The 25,658-nt window shown below is 34.7% G+C and overlaps 1 protein-coding gene across 1 annotated transcript in view; it reads left to right on the top strand.

Annotated features, from left to right (window-relative positions):
- The window catches only part of grm7 (glutamate metabotropic receptor 7), a 239,051-nt gene that overhangs the window by 168,425 nt on the left and 44,968 nt on the right, over nucleotides 1-25,658 (top strand). Inside the window, exons 6-7 of the mRNA XM_015347912.2 lie at nucleotides 1,643-1,843; nucleotides 11,292-11,431. Of these exons, the coding sequence (XP_015203398.1) occupies nucleotides 1,643-1,843; nucleotides 11,292-11,431 (341 nt within the window). The remainder of the gene's footprint in view (nucleotides 1-1,642; nucleotides 1,844-11,291; nucleotides 11,432-25,658) is intronic.

Below are 25,658 nucleotides of genomic sequence, written 5' to 3' on the forward strand. Positions count from 1 at the left end.
CTCCTTAATGGTAAAATAATTGCTCAAAGAAGAAGGAATAAAGCTGAGGGAAGCAGTAATATAGTGATGGCCACATTTCTTTTTTTAATCTTGCAAAAAAATACTGTACTGTATATATACAGTATATCGTAAACAGTACCGTATATTGTGTTTTGAATGCTGGATATTTACCATGTATCCTAGTCATACCCACCACTGGTGTTTAAAAAATATCTGTTATGTAAGGACACAGTCTTTTATCAAGCAGCTAGTTTACAGTGTATTTTAATGATCGTGATGATATTGGTATTTGGTCCTAAAATTAATGAACCATCCATAAGATATTATTTGGTGGAAGATTAATTTAACGTTGCGGGCAATGCAACCGATTTAAGAATAATGTTTGGCTACAGTATGTATTTTGTTGTTTGGCTGGCGTGGTGGTAGGGGACAGATTACTGTACATCCCTTTTAGTTATGAGACTTGTGCCATTGAAAAAAGACTTGTGTTCAGTGCATGAAGAAACAACCTCCGTTACTCTTGATAGTTAATATGAATTGTAGAAAATGTAGTGGGCCAGTTTTGATTATGTCTCCATTGCATGACTCAACACATTAGTCCGTAATGAAACTGTCATTTCCCCTGAGCCCTTCAGGGTATTCCCTGCTATTGGGCTCCAGTCCAGTGCAATGAAAAGGGTAGCCCTTCTCAATCTCTATCTGGATTCCTCTAAACCTTTTATAATTACTAAGTAGCCAGAATGCATAAATAAATCCACCACAAGCAGATTAAAATGGGACTGCAGGATTAAGTGCAATTTAGTGCAGAAACCTAACATTTTTCTGTTCAATAATAGTAATAATGTTCGCATTACTATCATTATGAATACTGTACCAAGCAAAATTATGTTTAAGCAGAAGATACAGGGCAATGTTGTGGAGTTCCTCATTGAAAATTATTCATTTTCGGCGACATAGAGTTTATAGTTTTAGGTGTTTTTTATGCCATTCTCTTGCAGTGTTATTCCCTTTTAAAAAAATTTAATACAGTATATCCTTTCACAAACCTTTTACTGTAACCAGCAGTTGTACAATTAGCTATATCAACCTGCAACTCACAACTGGCAACCCACTGAAGCAAAGCAGGTACAGAATGAGACTGGCCAGTACCAGGATGAGAAAGCTAAGGTTGCTGCTGGAAGAGGTGTTAGTGGGACCAGTAGAGAATGCTTAGTACGTGGTGTTAAACCCAATATCCTGAGTCTCTTTGAACATTAAAAATCCCAGGGAATTTCCCAAAAAGAGTAGAGGTATTGTTCCAGTGTCCTGGCCAAATCTCCACCTGGCCTTTACCTATCATGGCTTCCTAATAATACCCATCTGTGAATTGGCTTCATCACTTTGTTCGCTGATAGATGGCTCCTGCTGCATCATCCAGGTGGGTGCTTCACATTGTTGATGGTGGAGGGAAGTCCCCGTTATCTTCTGGAGTGTCCAGAAAGGCGCTACAAAAGTAAGGATTTTTTATTTTAACTTCGTGAAAGGTTTCACTGCAGTTTACCAGGGTCCCCAGGTGCATTGCAATGTACAAGGTGATCTAACTCTGTTGCCTAATACTGGGCTTACAATAACTTATGAGTGGTTTTGGTCTTGTTTTCACCAGGTCAGGAGAGGATTGGGCAAGACTCCAAATACGAGCAAGAGGGGAAAGTGCAGTTTGTGATTGATGCTGTTTATGCCATGGCCCATGCCCTTCACAACATGCAGAAGGACCTGTGCCCAGACTACTCGGGAGTGTGTCCGGAGATGGAGCTTGCCGGAGGGAAGAAGCTTCTTAAATACATCCGCAACGTCAGCTTCAATGGTAAGTCCGGAGGGGGCTGCAGTGTTTATACTGTACACCTGGGGAATTCTCAGAATTCTTTGAAACATACAGTGGGCTGCATGAACTTTTTGTCATGAAAAGGAAACAATGCGTAATATGTTCAATGACTATATTTTAAAGTACTAGAATTGTGGCAATGGGGATTATTGGTGTAACAGGCAAGTGTGATGAGCATAACTGTCTGTGCCCTGCAGAGCCAACCAGTTTGATCAGCTGGCACACAAGAACAACCTCCTCTGCAAGCTTAGTACTGAGGAGATGTCTAAAAGTCTGACTCACTGTGTGCGCTCTGAATCTGCATGAAAAGAGGTTTTATCATTATCATTCTAGGGGGCCTCCTAATTCTTAATATCATATTTGAAAGTGGTGTGCTGACTGCTGTTATTTTGCACACAGTAATGTGCGTACAGTATGTGTAATATCTCTAGTGCCTGATTTTCTCATCCACCAGGACACTCTTGAAGAACAATGTTACATCTCAAGCAAGCTTTTTCTGGAATAATCATTTCAGCAGAACAGCTGTAAGCACATAAAACTGATGAATACAGCAGGGTTCAAAACTAAGAGACTAGCCGCTGTGAAATTAAATAGTTTTTTAGAAAGTTAGAAATGGAAATAACACGTACAGTATAGACGATTATGTATAAAATGTCTGTTTGTATCAGCAAGATGGAGGAAGAACAAATGAAAAAAGTAAAACAAAATTGATTATTGATTGGCATGCAGCAAGAGAAAGAACCCTGCCCACCTGAAGGATTTAAATTTCAAATGCCACATCACTATTGTGTTTGCTGATTATTTTTAAAAGAAATATGAGAAAATCCCACAACATGACAACAATAGATACCCAATGTTGAGGTGCCCACTTATGAACTTTGATTAATACTAAAAGCTTCAGCTCAATCCTGTGCAAAATGCATTCACAAATGTAGTGTGGAATGTAAACAAATCTGTAATTTCACCATAAAACCAGTGTACAGGAAAGCATGAAAAAAGAGAAAACAAAGCTTTTAATACAGCTTTTTAGAAGCATAAGCAGATACAGTAAGACAGCTTGCTTGCTAATAGCTAATTGATCTGAGGATCTAATCCAGATGTTTCTTCAATGAAGTCAATTTATTACTGTAGCTTTGACAGCGTGGTTTGTTCCAGATTCCAGCTATCCTGTGTGTAAAAAGGTGACCCTTGTTCTCAGTACATTTCTGTTAAATTTCCACATGTATGATTTAGTTTAATACACTCTGATACATATTTCTATTTCGTTAAGTGACTATCAAGCTACTGTATTTACAGTCTGAAACTTCTCCTTACTCAAAAGAGTCTAGCAATCTTGATGGGGTATTTTTTTCACTTTTTTCCTTTAGTACGTGATTCTGATTTAATCTTGATTCTGGAAACTATGACGAATTAAAATGATTTGTAAGAAAGTCTTAAAAAATGTTCCCATACACATGCAATAGAAACCTGAGTTAAACAAATAAGTATAAATTAAAACTACTTTTAGACTGTTAGAGCAGAAATTCTTTGCAGTTTTTCACAAATTCTGTACCTTCACTCTTCCACTATGTGGCATTTGTTTAAGCGATGGGTGTTCATAGTGCTATTAGACGTGCTTCAAGATGGAACACTTTTTTCTACATCCCAGCTCAGCATGGATTGTAGACATATTGTTTGTCAGCAGTAGATTTAAGGATGCAGCCACAGCAAGAGCAGAAGATAGCAAGGGCGATGGAATAGAAAACATTAGGTCTTTGATTTGGCTTTCTTTGCTTACTGTTTGGTTTATGCAGTAAATTACTTGGAATAGAATCTTCCTTGTCTGATCAAGTATCCTGGTGAATGGCTTGGCATGAGTGAAACCCAACAAAAAGATACATTTACAATAAGACTATTGAAACTGGAGCCTTTGTGTTATCATTATTCAAGAATATCAGTTACTGTATTGTATTTATTGTTAAAAAATGACATGTACACTGACCTTATACAAGGAGGACGTGGTGTACTATAGCTTGTCATTCAAGATTTAAAATATTAATTTAAATAAAAGGACACTGATTTTTAAGTAAAACATGAAATAATCCAAGACAAACAAAAAACATTATTGTCCGACTGGGAGGAAGTACAGAGATTTATGAAAACCTGTCACCCACTGGCACCTGATGTACAATACATGGTTTTCTGGCAGAAAGTACACAGGGGTTTAAAATCTTGCACAATTGATTTTACAACATCTTACTGAAAAGTATTTTAATTACTTTAATGCCTCCTTTTTATGCATGCACAAAATCCTTTCTGTCTGTACTTTGTATCATTGATGATATGGGAAGTATCAAGACAATTTTAAATTATTATGAATTTTGTATGTTGGTCACAGTTGCTAGGATATTAACAAGTTATCTAGATAATTACAAGTGATTGAGATTATTCTAATTGTGTTTTAGGTTTTAAGGTTTTTTTTATTGTTAATTTAAGGATGTGAATGGACATATCTCAGATTAAATGAAAAATTTGACCTGTCAGCTATCAACAGATTGTAAATCTACTCAGGAAAGCCTGACAAAATCATGCTTTGTAATTTATGATTGCTTGAGCAGTTGTTTTAATCCATTCTAAAACTGCTTAGACCCAACACCTGCTACTCACTTGTCATTAATCTGGTATGTGTGGTGCTAGATACCATGTGGCTGTTTTGATCTTCAGACTTCAGCACAATATTCAAGCTGGTATTTGAATAAGATTTTTCCTCTCTTGTGATTAATATAGCGGAAAACATACTGTATCCTCTTCTAAAAAAATAGTGGAGGGGCCATCATCTATGGAAAGTGGGAAGTAATACTCAGTCACAAGATTCAACGACATTATGAAACACAAACTGTGGAGACCAGCTATTACCCTGAATTTAAGCTGCAGAAGTAATTTTCTCTGTATTCACTATATTGATGTAATTCGTTGCAGGCCAGAATTTTTTTAGTTTGATTCATTAGTAGTGATGTTCTGTACTTAATTTTAAACAAATTTAAATAAAATAAATAAGGCAAACTATTACAGTGATAGAATGCTGAATCAAAGAGAATATTTCTGATATTGAATCGCTCAGTAAGTGGGGGAAAAGTCTTATATTTTTCAAGTGTTATTATACAGTCAAAACTATTGGACAAACAATTTGATCATCTTTCTTCATACAGTTTTAATGTAATAAGGGCAATATAAGTTTCAGTAGCATAGTGAACATAGCCATATCTAAGAAATAATGTTTAAATTCCCTTATAGCCCTCATAACCCAGTCATATTATTGTGATGAAAACAGTAATAGACTTACAGTGAACTTGAGTTTATAAAATGAAATTCAGTTTAATTTTAATTTCTGGTATCCAAGTTGAACAGCCTTAGATTATAGAGTTATGGCTTTGGAGGAGTTCAGCCTTAATAACTTTGTACTTTTACTGTACAGTACATGTTTTTATTTGATAGATGATTTTCTCCAAAGCAACTTGCAATTATACTGTATTTAGTCAAAATGTGCATGTAATTGTAGCAAAAATCACTGATAAACCACAGAAAGCAAGCACATTGTTAGTTACTGTACAGTATGTGCTACATACACTGTAGGATGTTGCACAGTGTGAAGAAGGTTCAAAACTGTTTGACAGACAGGAAGTAGTAGCACAAAAATACATACTGTATACATATTTTACATACAGTGTGTCAAAACAAGACAACAGATGTCAAAATGATTACTAGTTCAATTACTCTACTGTATGTATGCATTTACTGTAACTCATTCACAATCACCTTAAAAACTCAAGTCTTCAAAGTTGAGGGTTCTGCACTTTCATGAAAATTACTTGAACTTATGCTGAGTTAGTACACGGAATGCCAGAGGGTATTTAAGATCAGGGTATCAGAGAAACAGATTTCTGCATTTCTTTAAACCTGCCAAAATCTGCAACCTCTGGGAAAGGAGTAGATATCTAGAATATTAATCAAGAAAATAAGAAATTAAATCAAGATACTCTGAAGATTCACTAGTGAAAAAGTGTGGTGTTTCTGCATGTCCACATTCACCTGCATCAAAAAACATATTTTAAATCTAGTAATGGTGAAGTCACTATACAGTATAAAAGTGGGGTGGAGAGCACTAAAGTCAGCTACAGAAGCTGTAGAAATAATATATGTATGAAGGTGGTCTCCCATCTTCCAGAAGTTTGTAAAATCTTTCTTACAGTAGCTACTCCACTTTGGAGTTATGAATCTAAAACATGTACATTCATCCATAAGTTAGATTGTCGCGCTGTATCCCAGTGTTTTGTTGGGATACAGTACTGTATGTCTAAATACCTGTTTTCTATTCTAAAATAAGACAATAATGTATTCATAATTATTAAATAAATGCAATGTATGGTTTTGGCTGTCTGTTTTTAAACAGCAGAGAACATTCTGTAACTCCTTCTAATGTAGTATGCTATTGAATGCATGAACTATAATACATTAAGTACAATATTGGCAAGAGAAAACACTATAACCATCCAGCAACTTCCATTCTGGTAATTAGTTCTTGACACCATACTAGAAGCCATTTCTGGATGCCAGAGTGTGATCTGGGACCCTGGCTTGAAACCCATCTGAGTAGGATTTTATTTTGTTTTAGAAAACGTTATTCTAATCCTTATATAACACTCAGTAAAGGATCTGAAGCTACTCAAAATGTATTTTGCTTTCTATATACAGTATATCTATTTTTTTCTGTGTGATACATTATTCTTTCTTCCCGATACCCATGTACAGCATGATTTAATCATACAGTATATACATTACTTTCAGTAAAGTGTCAGTTTGTCCTAGCCTAATAGTGCTTTTCATATAAAAAATACTGAAAATGTATTCTCCAAATAATATAAGTATGGTGATGTGAATGTAAAATATGTATGTTTACAAGATACCTTTTGTGTACCTTTTATTTGTTTCACCTTCTTAGAAGACAGGCCCTTTTCCCTTTACAGTATGTCATGGGCCCTGTCATGAACACTCTCCAAAATCATTCAACATCAGGCATATCTACACATAAATTGCCTATGTGCATTATAGAGAATATCGTAATCTTAAGGTTTCAACATGTAAGATAACATCCTGCATAAGAAGTTACATCAGCATGTCTCACTACTGTTGCTGTAATAAGGATGTTACTGTAGGTAAAATAAATTACCTGTCATAAGGCAATGGTTTGTATGTTAAATAATTTTTAAATATTATAGTATTTTGATAAGAGTGTTATTTGTAGGTGTTAATGATGAAAGGGCAATGCATGCAGAAGCAGAGAGAAGACAGTGAAAAAAAAAATCTCTTGAAGTTTTGGTGCTGATGTTCCTGCCACAGTTTCAAAGAGTTTTTGAAAACTAGCCTCCAGTCTAAAAGATAAAAGCTTTTATAATGTAGATCTGTGAGTGCTAAACTTTCCTATTTTTTTAACCAAATATGTTTAAGGAGACTTTAAAAAGAATACACTGCGATGCCAAGGTTGCACAGAGATAGAGGGGCAATGGGAGATTTTTGGTGAGGTACAGCAGCTAAAACAGCAAAAGCTTTGGAAAATCTTTATCCTTAAAATTTAGCATTTCTATGTACGTGTCTGTGTGTCTGCCCTGCAATGGGCTGGCATTCCATCCCCCCCCCCCCTCGAGTCCAAAGTTGAAAGAAGGGGTTAGAAAATGATCAGTTAATATACAGTACAATACCCAAAGTCATTTTGTAAAATCAAATCCGTTGACTTATTTTGCATATGACATTTTTTGTCAAAATATCAAAAATCTAATTTGTTAGAGAAGAGAAGCAAAAGGAACAAGTCTTGGAAAATGCCATTAACCTGCTCTCAGTTAGAAAGTACAACGTCCTAACTATTATTTTTCTTTCAGTCTTATTAGAAATCTCCTTCTAGTTAAGAAGCCTCAGTATTTCACCTTCTAGGAGGCCTTTTGGATGTCAGGTAACAGAATGTTTTAGCATGTTCATAGTAGTTTCCCTGTTTTGTAGTTTGGGGATTCTTCTGTATCTGTTTTTAAACAGACCTTTCAGATTGGACAGATATCTAGTCTTATGTTCCCTATAGTAACATTTTTTTTCTATTTCCAGCTGCCCAATTGTTGTTTCTGAGTGAGAAAAAGTCTTTCTTACTTCAGAATGGGGCATTCTTCAAGCATCTCCCTGAGGGTTTGAAACTTTTTACAATAACAGAAATCACAATACAGAAATACAGAAAACACTTACAATAACGACTGGAATTTTAAACCTTTCTTTCTTAAAATTCCAGTCGTTATTGTAAGTGATTTCTGTAAAGTTATCAAATGTACACACAGCTGGGGCATGCTCACAAGATTGGAAATGTATTTGTGGTGGTAATGTAATCTAGAAAATTGAAATCAGAGAAACAAAAATATACAAGGGTATATTACATATCTTCATGAATAAATAAAAGAAACAACTCTAAATGTATTATATTTCAATTACTAACCATCACATACATTTGTATAAGGAGAAGAGATGTGCTTAGTAAGGAGATGTCTAACAGTGGATTAAACAACCAAAGTCTCCCTCTTCTAATTAAATTTATATAAAGCATGTTATTAATAAATAATAACAAGGGAAACACATTATAATTCTCACTTTATAATTCTCATTTATTCCTTCTGTAGAATAGAAACTGTTTATTGCCATCACTTTACAGAAAAAGCTTTCCGTTTCATTGCTAAAACTTTAATGGTAATGTTTATCTCCCTAGAATCAGTACAAGAACTCCCTACAACCATTTCAAGTCTTATTTATCATGCATCAATGAGCAATAACTTTCTTGTGTTTATTTTGAAGCCCGAATATAAGCAGAGTTGATATCTCATGACGTAAAGTGTAAATAGATATTATACCTCTTTTGATGGGTATTTTTGCACTACATGAATTCCTGGATATACTGTAACATTGTCAGTTATCATTTACAGAGATTTGTAAAGAGAAGTGAAGGACAACCCATTCCCTTGGAGATCTGTACACTATACAGTATGTACTGTAACACAAAACATGTCAATCACCAAGTGAGAGAGAAAGAAATTAACATAAAATACAGTTAACACCAAACATATAACATGAAAAGAAGAAAATTAATAAAGAAAGACAAATCATCTTGTAAAAAATAATTGTGAGATAGATAGATCCATGATGATGACTAACTGAAGAAAACAGCAGCCTGCAATTCTGCTCTGATTCTTATGGACAAAGGAGCATCATCAAAATAATGAATTTGAAGATGTTGTTTTCATTAGAACCCTTCACCACACCAAAATGTCACAACTCCAGCAAATCAATCCAAGAATGCACTCCAAGTATGATTATCTGCAAAGAAAGAAATAGAAATAGGAGCTGTTTTTTACATTTCTTACCTTTGGTTCTTGAGGTAGTGGTTCTTTGCATACTGTACTTGAACAAATTAAAATGCAAAAAGAATGTACAAAGTGAAGAAAAGTGAACTTGAACATTTGTTTTAAACCGTGATTTGGAGAGGGTAAAAGCTGATTGATAAGAAGAGACAGCAATATGGTACAGCCGGTGAAGACTGTGATCACCTTGCTGTCTTCTCTATTACAGGAAAGGAAGACAAGATGCAACTTGACATGTGAGAGAGATCTTCCAGTCAAAGCCATGCACTCGTCTGTTTAATTTACTACACCAAGGGCTACAATTTTTAATTTAATAATATGCAACCTGTTTGGATCACTGACTATCAGCATTGATTTCATGGGGTTCATTCACCCCTGTAATTGATCTTTGGTTAACTGTATGGATCGTTTTAGTAGAAACATTTTAATGAAAATGTTAAAATGTATTTATATTATTACTGATTAGTTTGCTGGAAAAACAACACTTCGATATATCTACTTTAATATACCCACCTTAAGTATTTATGCAGGCTATCAAGGGTTAGAAACAACAAATTGTTCCTCTTCTTATTATTGTTCTAATGATGCTTATTGCCATTATTGATCTTACAATCTCCTTTTGGGCTATGGAGATCTCAGATGTGTGTAGTCTGAATCTGGGAGAATCGGTATGAAGTTTCATAATGTAAAAACGATTGTAGTAATCCTACTCCACAAGGTCACTCAAGTTTTTTTTCATTAAGCTGCACCCACCAGAAGTCTGCTGTTCTAACTAAGCAGAGTCTGAGCTGTGTAAAATGATCAGAGTTGTATGTGATGGTGGTTCATATTCAAGGGCTAGACTATGTATTTTAAAAAATGTATTTTAAAAATGACCCACTTCAAAGTTTAATGGGCTTTTGCTTTCCTCTCACATTCACAGAGAGCTACAGATTTTGGAGATAGCAAATGTCTCAAATTCTGAAAGCCCCTCCTGATACTGGACTGGAATGCTTTGAAATGGTCTTTCAGTAGAATACATCAGATTGCATTGCAAAACAATAGTCATTTTCTTACATTGTAGAATTCATACAGTATAATTCATAAACTATTCTTTGTACATAAAAGTTTAGTCATTTCAGATTTTGTTTCTCACTCAGCTCAGGATCATACAGTGCTTCTAAATCTCCCTGTAAACAGGGAACAAAAGCATACACGAGAAAGCCAAATCTTCTAAACCAGTCCTTCTTTTCATCTTGCCATCCTTATGTAACTCAGTTTCTAGGAAGACTTTCTGTGCTTTGCATCATTAGGAGGAGCATCAGGTCAATGGGAACTTAGCCATGGCATTGCCTCTTTGGTATATCCAGCCGCCCTTCGTTGCATCTCCAACCTAAGAGACAGGTCAATTTCCCGTCCCTGGCAGGAGTGATCTATTCATTGAGTGTTATGTACTGACTGGAATAGCCATGGCAATTAGAACTGCCACAACTGTGTTCTGCCTGATTGAAAGAGCATATTGTGAAGTAGGGAGGAGCTTCTGTATGGCGGTTAAGGGCAGCTAGCCTGGGCTTCAGCCCTGCAGCAGTATCTGACAAACACAAATGGAGCTTATTCTGGTAAAAAGGAATATTGGAAGAATAAAATAACGGACTTTTACAGACTTCATTTGTTGATTTGCATTTCCCTGAAAGCGTTCTGCTGGAGAGGGGAAGGGGGGGTGATACTTCATGCTGCACAGGTTTCACAAATTAGAGGGCAAAGATGCATTCTTTCCTGCAGGTACCATTTAGGAGACCCGATGCCCATCAACCAAACGAATGGCAGAAGAGAACAGAAAAAGTAAAAACTAATTGTCCTTTTTTATTTTATTTTAAATTCCTCTCTGCCAAATGGTCACTTAAGGCATTTTCTTTGTTTTCTCCTCTCTCTACAATGATGGATGCTTCGGTGTGAGTCTTTTGACTCTTCTGTTTGAGCATATATTGGATTTCTTTATTGTTTTCTCTCCTCCATCTCTTCCCTAGGCAGTGCAGGCACATCTGTGACGTTCAACAAAAACGGGGATGCCCCTGGACGCTATGATTTGTTTCAGTACCAGATGACAAATAACAGTGCTCCAGGATACAAAGTGATTGGCCAGTGGATGGATTCCCTTCAGCTCAATGTGAGTTATCTACAGGTGGTTTTGTTGTGGGTGGTGATGAGTCACAAAGATGATGTGACAGTGTTTTTTGACATAATTGCATAAAAGCATGAGACATTCTCAGCAGCCAGGGTCAGTATCACAGCTAGGATTAAATATTCCATATACCCACATCCCTTCATGTTCATTAAGAACTGCATCCCTTAGTTTTATACAGTATACAATTACTTGAAGTATACAGTTGACAGCATGGTGTTGCAGTGGTTAGCATTGCTGCATGGCAGCACTTGGGCCCTGGGTTCAATATGGAACCTTGGGTGCTATCTGTGTGGATTTTACATGTTCTCTCTATTGTCACATGAGTTCTCTTTGGGTGCTCTGCTTTCCTCCCACTAGCTGAAAACACACTGAAAGGTTGACTAGCTTCTAGGAAAATTTGTCCTGGAGTGAGTGTGCGTGTCTCTGTGTTTGTGTCTGTGTGTGCCCTCTGATGGACTGACATCCCATCCAGGGTGTATCCCGTCTTGCACCTGTTACTTACCGTAGATTCTGCTCCTTTCGTGACCCTGAACTGGATGAAGCAGTTAGAAAATGGATGTATGGAAGTTTATAGTTATCATGGTACATAACTATGTGAAATTAAATCACAATGATCAAAGGAATTCAAAACTTTTCCTTTGTACCAGGTTGTGAAGCTGAAATGTACTGGATTTTATTGTTCTTATTTAGCAATGTGGTTCTTATTTTCTACTTTGTTTATTCCAATTAAAACATTAAAGCACCTGTCTTGTCATAAATGTTCTTGAATGTATCAAACTGAGTCTTTCAGTATCTCATGTATCCATTTGGAACAGTGTTAATTTCCTCTTTCTTGGGTGGATGTTTACTACATTTTGAAGAGTGTAATTTATACCTTACTTCAAAAGTAGAGCTTGATGTTCACTAAACATTGATGTTCAACTTCAAATAGCTCGTATTGATGGTAACAAGCAGTAAAATTAGATATATATTTTGGCAGAGCACCGCAGATTGTGATGCAACGTCCTATAGCTAACGTTTAGAAAAAGTCTCTAGAACATGTTTGAAAAAATGTTAATTCTTTTTGCTATGTTGAGAACACATTTGCCTTGAAACCAAGCCAAGCCGTGTTTTAATCAGCACTCTCTTTTGTTTTTTAAATGCGTGCAATTTGTAAAGTCCCTTCTGATCAGAGTCTTAATCTAGACTATCTTACTTTTTCAAATGTCATCCTGCAGCAACCAGGAATATTGTTTTTAGTCACAAATGTATTACAGATTTTATAAACATATCAGTGGGCTTACATTAGGCAGAATACAAAGATTGAATAATTACGTAACATTTCTGTTGATGTCTTTCACAAGATTCTTGAACGTGAGCTTATGTTATTACATACCAGCACCCTCTTTAATATTCTTCAGGGCTGCTGCCCAATTTTGCATTCTGGGTTTCAGTTGTCAACATTGTATAAGAAGACAAATGTGCTGCAGGTTCTGCAGGGTACAGTGATGTGCTGGCATTGTGGATCCTGAACACCAGCACTAATGTGTAACTATGTATGATGGAAACCCCCTTTTCACTCCATCTTCATCATTATCATTAATAATTAAACCATAAGATTGGTTTTTAGAGCTTTGCATATTTGTTGAGGTTGGGATTGTCTCTTTAATTATGGAAGTGCTACACGACTTCCATTCATTGCTACAAAAAAAGGGGTTATCGATCATGTTAAGTGCTAGTACAGTATATCATTGATACCTAACACATGCCTTGCAGGCATTTTCTGCTCTAAAGAGTTGTCAACTTCATTTTTGAGAATATAGGTAATTGTTCATAGTTTTAGGTAAACAGTATATTATAAAACAATAGTAGTTGTTTATGAAAAGGCTAATTAAAATTAGTTTGTTAGTAAGAATTGCTTTCTATATGCCTTTTAAATTATGCTGTTTGTATGTTTTTATATTTACCATTCATGATGTACTGTAGTAAGCGCTAGTACAGTATGTTAGTCAGATAGGACTAATACAGAACAAATGCATACTGTACAGTACCTATGCCTAAAAGTGTTGCGAGAATTTGTATTGGCTTGCAGGATGTACAGTATGTATCAAAGTCTATCACAGTCAATCATTCTGTGCTATGAAACAGACTGTGAGATAGAGTGCATCTATTTAATTTTAAATTGTACTTCAAGATGTGAAATTAAAAAGGAAAAGTATCAGTAGATATTTTCAAAATAGAAAAGCTAAATTTTAAGTGCTATACAATTTTTCTAATAGGTTAAAAATAATTTAAATATCATTTAAGTGACTGAGAATTAACTTCAGAAAAGTTTTTAGTGGTTGTTGTTAGATGAGTACAAATTTAACAGTTAGAATTGAGCACTCAATTAACTGCAGCACAAAGCTGGGTAAGGAAGACAAATGAAATATGCAAACAGAGAAGGCAGGCACTGAAATAAGAGGCTATTGATTACCCTTTGCAAGATTCACAAGTACAGTATGGTGGTTGAGTCATTTGGTGCTGCATTGCCTGACTAGTTCTGTTAATCTTTAAAAAAAGTGTTTTAATCAAAACATTTAAATAGCTTTTTAGTACTGAATTTCACTATATAATCTAACTTATGACAATACACAATCAAAACACATCAGTCTAGGTCTTACAGTACGTCAGCTGCTCATTAGGTACATACATATGGTAATTTACTGTGTAAATAATGCTAAAACATTTTTTTAAATTATTTGAATAGTACATAACATTCCAGGTGCTGTTAGTTTTAGTATTTGAGTTAAGTTAGAATGGCCAAAACAAGTTGATGTGAATATCAGAATCTACTGTTTATACTGTAAATAGCTGATCAGAATATATTATTTTAATAAAACCAGCAAACAACTAGAGTATGTCTTGTTTTGAATAATGAAGATCACCTGATTGCTATTAACCTGATTGAAGGCAGTATATGAGGGAATTTGCCTGGAGAATGAAATACTTTAGCGGTAAACAACTAATTTAGAGAAACATAACTTCTGAAGATATTTCTGAACTCTGTATTCCTTGAGTTTAGCATTAGCTGTTTAGCCATCAAATACTGTAGCCTTTAAATTTTTAAAAGGCACCAATAACACAGTTAAGAGAATGTAAAGTAAAATAAAAAGAAAAAAGGTAAAATATTCAGTTAATAGACCATTTAACTCTGAAATTAATATTGTAGCACTTTTGGGTTCACGTGGGTACAGTATGCGCCCTCACCACTCAGGTTGGCCCTCCACTGTTGAGGCTCGAACCCGGGTCTCTAGCGTCAATCAACATGGAACCAGCCGGTTGAGCTAAAGGGAGATCTGCTATTCACAGGGAAGGGTGGTAATGTCACCGCGCTGGCAAGCCAGCTCATAGAACCTGTAATGTCGGCTGTATGCATTACAATATACACCTTATCCAGAGTCTACGATGCCCTGATATGAATACAGTTGTAAATCCTGTGTCAACAGTAACTTCATGGACATCAGTAAGATGTGGCAGCATGCTGTTATTTATCTTTATTTACTGTATGTACATATTAAAGATGATTTTAGTAAATGATTATGTAATCTATCTCCTCTTATTATAGTCTGTTTTTACAGATCTTTAGAACTTACTTTTCCTTTTTGTAGGCTTTGTAGTTGGCAACATGTACTGTAGACATTCTACTATCACATTTTGTAGTTCAGTCAAGATATCGAACATTTCTGTGGAAATGATTTGAATTACTATTGTTGTTCTTACCTGAAATCTTTTTTCATTGCTTTTCATTGAATGTCTTTTCCTGCATTCAACTGTTACCTGCACAGTATATTCATACTGCAGCAGTGTATTATTATTTTTTGGGGTGAAATGTACTGTATTTTGGTTTTGTAAATATCACAGAGGCCAAATGCATACTGTACATGTATGCAAATACTCACGCTTTATTTAGTTGTTTCTGTAATTAGTTTATTACTGTGTTGATGTACATGTGTAAATTTACACACCACACATTTTCAATTAGGGTATCTAACTACACATTATCTGTTCACTTTTACACATAATCCAGGTCAGACATATACTGTAGTATGCAATAACACTTACACATTAACCGTTGCTCATTTATTGTGAAGTCATTCATTTACTCTAAGTAAATAAGTTCTAACTCAAGTTGCAGTTGTATAACTTGCAGTCCCTCCCTCTCCTTTTGCACTACTGAGCAAATGCCATTCTGTTGTAGACTAGATCCATCTGCTGCATCTGTGCAGAACTCGAAAATAAATCTTAATTTTGTTATAGTACAGTAAGTTAAATGTACTCAACTCAGTTTTTGAATTTCCTCCATGGGAATTAAACCCATACTTCAGTTCACTGGTTCTCATTTTTTGGCAATTAACTCATTTTCAAGATGTGTGCTCCATTTATTTCAAATAAGAAGGAAAAAGAGCTCAAATGGGCATTTGTGACCCACTTAGGAGAAGCCAGCAATCCACAAGTGGGTTGCCACCCACTGTTTGAGAAACACCGCTCTAGAGATTTAATGGGGACATTTCAGAGACATGTCTTCATTTTCCTCAGTTTTCTAAAAGTAATTTGTATGAAGATTCTAAAGCCCCAGGAGAATATCTCATTATATATGTATTCATTTCATTAAGGCTCTAACATCCATAACTTATGTTTTATATTTAAAGAATTAAGAAGCTAAAGTTTTGCTATTCTCTTAATACAAATTTGCACTTAGACTGATGTTTTCTTTATTTATAGAAAGTCTTGGGGCAGTTTCATCATGCTTTTTTCACCCTTTAGAGACTAAGAACATTATGTTTTGTGTTAACTGTTAAAACTTTGATCTATTTATTTCTCTGATTTTATTTTACTCCAAGAAAGTTTGGTAACACATTATTTTAGAAACTAATTCATGAGACTTGTATAAGTTATCTACAGCTAGCACACTAACATTCACACTTTGTTGCTGGTTCAACAGAGTAAACAGCAGTATAACAATAGCTACAGAGTGTAGCTGAATTGAAGAAACTTCAGAACTCAAGTGCGTCCTGTCACTGTGGTTTTAATAGGAGGTTTATATTTTTCTTCTCTTGACTAACCAGTGGTTGTCAGAGATGTTGTGAAACACAAAAAAGTCTTAAGACCTTTTTCCTGGGGTGCAGCTTTGTTTTTCATTCATGACTTATGTAAGGAATAGATTTTTATGTAGTGGAAAACAAGTCATATCCAAAGGAATGAATTAGGAAAACATGTTTAGGGCTATGAAGAACACACTGGTGTTCATGTTACTGGCATCAAGTAAGTTTCAAGCCATTTTTAAATAAATATTCTTGTTCTGTTAATTTTTATATTTTGAGATGCCTTTTGTAATCTTGTTTGCCTGTTTCTAGGATCACATGCACAGTACAGGAAGAATAAAAAAGCAATAACTTGTTTGTTTTCTCTCTTTCATTTTCCATCTTTAATGCATAGTATCTGCTGGTACTCCATGATAAATTGAGGCCTTTTCAATTTTCTAGTGCTTGTAAGATTAATTGCATTCATAATTATCAATGTGCCTCTGCAAACACGTACATTAGCAAAGCTCTGTGCATCCATAAATCCTGTTTCACATTATATTTGGACAAGCAGATCACTACATGTTTATTAATTGATTCTACATGGTTTGAGGAGTTTGTCTCACCTCGTTTATCTTTGTGGTGCAGTAAGAAAGCACAGTCTTGAGAATATTTTGTTTGTTTTCCTCCTGAAAGTAAATAAGTCATTGGAGCAGGGTCCACTGCAAATGCTTTGAGAGAATGGAATTGATAACCTCAGAAAAAAGCAAAACATTATTATTAATATCAGGGGTGCATTGATCTTTACACTCTTATAACTTCAGGATTCCATAGTCTTGAGGTTTTATTAATGTTGCATTACAGTCCTCATGTGGACTGCTTTACTAGTAACTGTAAGATGCCATGTTGAAAAAAATAAAACTGTAGAGCCCAAGTTTCCTTTTTTTATAGTTGAAAATAATTTAAGAAATTTATTTTTAAATCTTTTTATTAATGAATTGGAAAATAAAAGCCTTGTGAACAATTGTGCTGTTTAATGCTTATGTAGCATAATAGGATCTATTGCATTTTCTACAGATTAGACATACAATATGCAATAGCAGTAAAGTAAAAACATTGTCATGTTTTTAAACTTTGAAACAGTGGATACTGGTTGAGATTTCAGGTGAATTAAAATAGAGCTTGTTAGACACTGAAATACCCTTGTTATTTTTGCACAGTTAAAGTCTACAGCCTTTATTGTAATAAAACTGCCATTTTTAAGTTATATACTTGTCAGAAAGTTAGTTATTCCCTCTAACATTTATTAGAAGCACACTTCCTTTTTAGCCAAAATTATTGATAGATTTAGGAAATGTATAAACAAATTTAATTACATCAACTTTAAAGCAGCAACAGGGATATAGAGTATTCTTTTCAGTTTGCCTGAAACAGCTATATTTGAGGTTTTTTTAGTGATATGTTGCTGAGCTTTTTGGCATTTTTGGAATGGAATGGAATTGTTTTCAGAGGCATAGAATCATTGTAGAAAATTTAATACTTCTATTACCGTAGATACATCCTGTGTATACACAGAGACTTTAATAATGTGGTTATAAAATAAAGGTTAATTCCATGCTAAAAATTACAATGAAGAAACACATTGTTTACTGTATGCTGTGGAGTATTTTTCATGCTAATACAGCTTCCCACCTAGACTTTAATAATGAATGCACTTACACAATCTACATTTCTTAGGACCTGTACTCAAATTCTTTGTTGTGCCTTTCTGTAAAAATAAGGATAATAAGTACACTGTAATTTGTTTAAGACTATGAAAAATCTTCACAACTGGTTTCACACTCTAGAGTAGATAACTCACCAACACCTACAGCCAAAAGTGAGTTGGTACACGTTCTCTTTAAACACTCTGGATATACTCAATGCTGTACATTAAGTCATACAGTATATAAATGTGTGCTCTCAGTATACTTCAGATTATTTCATAGTGACATAGTAGTTTGAGAAGGTATGTAGCTGGATAAACGCACACATACACAAGGGGTCTGACCTACTTCTCTGTTTACAGCACCACAGTGGAATGTAAATTCCCAGATTGCACCAACAAACAATTCAAAGAAGCAGTTCACTGAATATGATGCAATGGACCTTAGTCTCTGAAAAGCCAGTCAGTTTTAAACTAAACGACCTCTGTGTTTTGTAAGGAGCTTTTAAGCCATTGATGCATTCAAGAGCATACTGCAGATTTCAAATGAATCCAATAATACAATTTTAAAAATGGAATTCAATGTTATTATTATAAATTAAGAACCGGTTTCCTAATCATTTTCTTTTCTAATGCAACAGCCCCTCATACAGTATATAAACTTTTTATAAACCGGAATTTACCATGCCCCAGGAAAACAAATAAACACATTGTATATTAAAAAATTGCAGGCAAAAATAATTAAATAAAGTAACATTTTATTGCATTTTGAATGATGTATATCCTAATTTGTAGTCTCTTTAGAAAAGACTGGTGCACTTAGTTTCCAGTTTTGGATTTCAATGATGGTATTAATAGTTTAATTTACTTCTCAATGTCCTCATTTACTGACACACTCCGCTGTACATTTTACTTGTGTACTTCATTCACATTCTGAAGCAGTTCAGGCAGTTCAAAGTCGCAAATTTGTAAAAGTGTCTTAAAGCTTGAACCATACAGTATCTAGTGTAAGATGTCTATGTTAAATGTTTATTATAAACACAAAATACTTTATGTATTTTATACTGTAGATAGAACAGTAATTGTTCATTTTCCTTATGAGAATTAAGGCCTTGTGCCATGTGTTTTGTTTTATTGCTCTGCAAGTGCAATGATGGATAATTAGAAAATATAGAGGGATTGCAAATGGAATTTATTTTTATAAATACAAAATAGAAATTATTTATAGACTGACACAACAGTGATAATAAACAGCCTTGGCTGTACCATACAGTAGATTACAAGAAAGTTGGTAACTAAACCTTAATCCTGAAAATAGCCTGAGCCATATCCGAGGTGAAACGTTTGTTAAAACTTCTAACAGTTTATAATGCCATTAGTATCATATAATGTAGACGATTTATAGACAATTATAAGAGATACAATAATACATTTTTACTGAAAATAAAAGTGTTGGGAGTGTGGAGAAGGCACACAGGAGTATAAGTAACTCATGATCCCAATCCCACCCCTAATCTCCCATCCTTCATTTGCAAAGCAAAATCCTTTTTGGATTTCATGAAGAGGTGCACTTTTCTTTTAAACAGGGCTCACTCTACAGTCAGACAATGTAGCGCATTGCAGCATGTTAAATATTGAATGGCTTGATGTGTGGTTATGCTAGATAAATAACTCTGTCTCCACTCATTCTCTATATGAGTCATTTGTGTGGAACAAATAGAAGTAATTGCTGGTTCAAACAACTGTAAACTTTTGGACCGTCTTGTGTCAAAAAAACATTTAAAAAACCGATCAAAACCATTACTTACTCAACTATAATTAAGTCTAATAATTATTGAGAAAATGACACCATCTGAGGAAAAAAAATACATCTAAATAAAATTTATGCTAAATTCATAGTTTATATTACTTTTAATGACCCTGGAAAAATATCAAACATAAAGTTTGGTTAATAAATCAGTTCAGATGACTGATTGCTTAAAACTGAATTAAACAATACAGCCTGTCAGCACACGTAATATTGTTGAATACAGGGACTGAGGTGTAAAATTGAAACTAATAGAATAAATAATTGATTTTATTTTTTATCAAGTTGTGCTCAAAGCACTGAATAGATTTCCATGTCTTTCCATGATGTGCAAAGTGATCAATTTAGAGTCTCTCATAGAGGATTAAAGTTTTCCAGCAATGAGCTACTGTATGATAAATGCACCAAAAGAGATCCCTTATTTGTTATATCTTACAGTATCACTTATATCCTAGACTGCACTTGAATTATGTAAATACATACTGTGCTATACTGTTTAAGAGAAACCCAAGTCCACCTTAAACCAAATTAGAGTTGTTGTAATACAGCTTACAGCTGATATAATATTGCATTGCTTTTTATCATCATAAGCTGTAATACGTAAGCATATTGTATTTTTAAATATCCACTTCAAACATTCAAAAGAAACTAAATTGATATCAGGGATTTAATTTAATTGGTATACACTGGATTTACTCCATAAAAATAAAAATAAAAGGGTATATAGTTATACATATATAAATATTTAACTAAATATTTAGTTAACGTTTTATTTGTGTGATTCATTTTTTTATCAAGAAAGATTGTCCATTTGCAGATATTGATAATAGCAGTAGAATATTTTATCTTTCATTTTTCACAAGAAAATCTATAGCATTTGGATTAGTTTCAATGTTCAGAAAAAGCTTCAGAGAATTTGAGAATAATACAGTACATAAAATACATGTTTAAGTTGCTCTTCCTCGAAACCCTTTGACATTATTCTAAACCTGCTCACTGATATATCATAGAAGAGAGAGGGTCACAGAGATTGGAATATAAGTTTGTTGATATAGTCTAGAAGCCACAAATAGCGTAAATCAGTTTCTAAATGACCAGAATATGCTGACAGAAACTAACTGAATAATAGGCATGTAGTTTTAAAAACCTAATGGATTTTCCTAGAATGAATTAGGCCTCTAAAGCTTGGCAAGTTCCATCAATTACAATATGATCTTTGAGGAAAAAGACTGTAAGATTGCAAGACTCACCTGAAGTTTGAATAACAAAAACAACTAAATCAAATTAGTATTTTTCCATAATGTTCTAAATTGTTGCTTCAGAATTATATTATTACATTATGTAACAGACATATAAATTGTTGCCTTGCGAAATCTATGTTGTTTTATTTCAGTATGAGAAAAGAATATTCATAACAAACTCATTAGGAAGATTAGTGTCATCAACAAACAATGCAAAAACTCAGCAGCTGCAATTTTTATATAGTAGAAAGTTTATTGATTTGGTATCAACTAATGAGTGGGTTGAAAGTGATCATACAAAAAAACAAGCAAGCTGCAGAACAAAGTAATCAGCTGAAAAGAAAAATGTATTGACATAACATGGTGAGATACAGAACCAAAACAGTGACACTTTCTGTAATGGTTGTGTAGTCTATAGTCTGAGCCTAATTTCTTGAATAATAAACCTGGGTTCAGTTTAACCAGTTCCCTGCTTTTTAAAAAATAATAAGCTGTTGCATGATACAGTAAATCAATGACACTTTTGATTTCCCAAAGCCTAATATAAAAGAAATTGCTTTATTACATGAGATAATACAATCAGAGCTCAAGAGATGATGCCCAATATGGTACCCTAGCTAAAATGTTAACATTATTTATTTTTCTTCTGGGGGTAGTGTTGAATTTCATTTAATTTACTGGCTTCTTTTTATTTTCTTTTGTACTTAATTTCCAGCACATCCTGTGACTCTGTATGAGCTATTTAACTAAGTTCTTTTTACTGGCTTTATATTTCACCAATGTACAGAAGAAGCTTTGCATAATCCTTTTTTCCCCTTAAAAACATTTAAAAGGGTATAAAAAGACGCTGCCTGTTACTTTAGGCTATTCTGATGTTGCTTTTAACTTGCTTTAGAAAACAAAATGAGAACAGTTGAAACATAATGGAACACACCACTACAATCACGCTACAAGATTTGAGAAAGTGTATAATAGCCCAAAGAAACGATATATTCAGAAGAGAGTTTTCTGTTCCCTTAATTAAATACATATATGCTTTTGTTCCTTTTTTATATATCTATTAGTTTGTTTTAACTACCATTACAGTATTGCAGTGACTCCCACCCCCGTTTCCCCCGTTTTTCCCTTACAGAGTCACTTATGCACAAAGAGAGGCAGGAGACGATAATTGCAACTCACAGCTTTTATTACGCTTTCAGTTACAACTCCTGTGCTAGTCATGGAGAGGTGCACATGAGAGAAGAGACAGCTATTGGGGTGACGTGAAACAGATCTAGAGAAGGGAAGGGATCCTTTTTATAGAGGGAACAGGAAGTGAGCCTTCAAATTAGAGAAAAGGGTCAGAGTGCAGAGAGTGGTCTTGACAGACCGCTAACAGGGCAGAATGTTACAGTATCAGTTCTATACAGTCTCGTTTTTATCTACAGTATGTTGTGTTTTTTCAGAATAAACAAAGTTAGGAAAAAATACCACTCAATTGTCCTTAAGATTTACAACAAATAACACATTTTAAAATTGGTGAACATATCCTTAAGAGATTATTTATTTTGTAGGTGTTATTATTAATATTCAGTGTGAGCCTGTTAGGGTAATGTAATTCTCTAGTGCGTGAAAAGGCATTGGAAGCCTGCTTGATGACAGGATATGATTTTTTCACTTGCCTGTGTGCAGTGTAGCTTTATTGGCTGGGTGAAGCCTGAGAAACCACTGATATCTTCCTGGGTGAAGACAAATCAAACATGTAACAAATCAATTAAACATGTGCTGTATTATGAGATATTTATGGAACATCTTCCATTAATTAGAAGTTTGTTTTGTGCTTTAATAAAAAACAGTGAAGTTTATCTATAACTTCTATCTGAAGACCTGATTTTTATAACAACATTAGTTGTTGAAAGGCATTCTTTCCCAAACTGACACGTGCTATTGATAGATTTGTAACTGTGTGGACTTCTTCCACTAATTGTGGGTCTTGTCGCTTCTTAAGCTAAAATGTCCTGTTTTTTTCAAATACTGTACCTACCTTGAATTACACAGGCATAATGGGAAGAAAATCGAAGTCAGGGGAACTAATTGAAGGTATATTGAACAATTTGCCAAGCTGTGGTGTGGCTGCTCAATGAATGGGATTATTAATAGACAATTAAATGGCACCCTTTGGCTCAATCAGTAGTGGAATACTTCCTCAAGCAGGGATGGAATATGTTCTAATTTAGGAGTAGTTTAACAGCTTTGGCTGAAGCACAAAATCCTAAATAAAACTACAGTAGATGCCTGTGTTGTTGGTTTTAGTTTGTTTCACAGGAGGTCACAAGGGCTTGAATGATACCTCTAGGAAAGACTGGCTGCAGTCTACTTCACAAACTAAGCCTGGATCTCTGATGTGATCTGAGTTGTGGTCAGGACAAGAGCAATGGCATGCCATCTTAGTGATGGAAGGGACTTCTCACTCAAGGAGGTAATGACATTCATCAATACTGTCAACTTTCATTCAAGCTGCTACAGTTTATTGTAAAACTCACATGCTCACAGCTAAGTAGGTTGAAATATGAGGAACAGCCAGGATACAACAGCCTTGTCATTTGTTTTTTATGTTTTCTTATGGTTTATCAGCCCTTTTCGATACTCTAATGTGGTCTCTCAATTATCATCTTCCACTGGTAAATCTGAAGTCACTGTATTCTAGTTTGTAATGGACTCGTAAATCAATACACCATTCAGTTGGATTTAAATGCATCTGCACTGCAATGTGTGATATAAAATACAAATTGAATTATGTACAGTATATGCAGGCTTATATTATAATACACAATGTGCCAGAATTTATTGTGACTATAAGGATTGTACTGTATTGCACAGCTTTCAATTCTGAGCTAAATTTAAACACTGTAAGAGAGGACCACCAAACTAATTTAAAAATTATTATTTAATAAGATACTATATTATCAAAGCAGATGTCAATGAGCAAAACCGATCTCTAACATCATCAAAGGTTGTTACTGGTATTTGTCCTTTGCCTAAGATATGTGCAAACACAGATTTTAGTTTCTTTGGAAAGCATAGTCTAGGGGTAAAGGGGTGTAACATTTAGGATAATTCTTTTGGAAGCAGGTGGGTTTTGGAGAGGGACTAGGAAGCGTGATAAGGGTAAGGAACTAGAGTGGTGCCAAAGGAAAGAAAATATCAAACAAAAATGGAGCTGGCTAGGACAGTGAGGGAAGCTAATCTGACTACAAAAGAAAACCCGAAACACATGTTCTTCGGCATCTTCAACACCCTAGCTAACCTGCACTGACTACCCAAAACCATACAAGACAAATGGCACTCACCCGTACTAAACTAGTGTTACTAATACAAAGTGTGTAAAGTGTACCCAACAACCTAAACTAACCTTATATACAAAAGTTCACACAAAAACACAAGTGAACCAGGAATACAAAAAAGGGAAAACAAGAGTAATCAACAGGAGCAGGGTACAAAAGAACACAAAAGTTGAACATGTAACACTGGGGCAAGGTAATGGCAAAACAAGGATGAACACACAAACAAATGAAAGTACAAAGAAACTAACAAAAAAACAACAAAACAACAAAGCTGAAGCTATACGAAAATACACACACACAAAGCAAAACAAACCAACAAACGAAGCCGAAGCAATAACCAGAAGCGAAGCAATGCGATAACCAAAACCAAACGGGACCAAAGTCAAACGAAAGGCCTCTCCTTGCTGAAAACCTCCATGTTATATGTTGAATAAGATGTGTTCTGATTGGCTGAGAGCTAATTGATGACGACGTCATACTGAAAGTGTGGTGTAATGGTGGGCCAATGGGGAAGGGAGAACAATCAAGGGTCAGCAGTGTGGACATAACAGAAAAAACACACACAGAACACACACTGGGACGTAACACTGTATATACAATCAGTAGCTAAATTACAGACTTTGATTGAAAGGGCCATCATTGAGTTATTCTGGACAACATCTAGGAGGTGTCGTTACACCCTGTGTTTGAATTCTGAAGGACCAAGTCTCAATTAAGATGCAAATCTACATAATCTGATTAAATTAATGAATTTGTATCTGCTATGAAAATGATAGAACTCACTTCTTCTGATCCTCTGCATGGATCTGGACTTCAAAAGACCAACTATCATTGCTTTGTGAAATCATTGGAGTGCATGCCAGTGGTTTGTCAGGACTTTGTTAAAGTAAATGAAAAAGGCAAGCGTGAGAGTGATCAGACTTTGTGTTCCGTGCATTTCTTTATTACCCTGTTCTTTAACGCCTTACTTGTTTCATATCCTGTTGAAATTGCCTTCAGTACAACTCTGTCTCTTGAACTTTAAAAACAATTTGTCATGTTAACTTACTGCTGCAGTATACACTGCTTTAGATGAAACTCACTGCCAGGAA

Source organism: Lepisosteus oculatus, chromosome 4, assembly GCF_040954835.1.
Source record: "Lepisosteus oculatus isolate fLepOcu1 chromosome 4, fLepOcu1.hap2, whole genome shotgun sequence".
Classification (NCBI taxonomy): domain Eukaryota; kingdom Metazoa; phylum Chordata; class Actinopteri; order Semionotiformes; family Lepisosteidae; genus Lepisosteus; species Lepisosteus oculatus.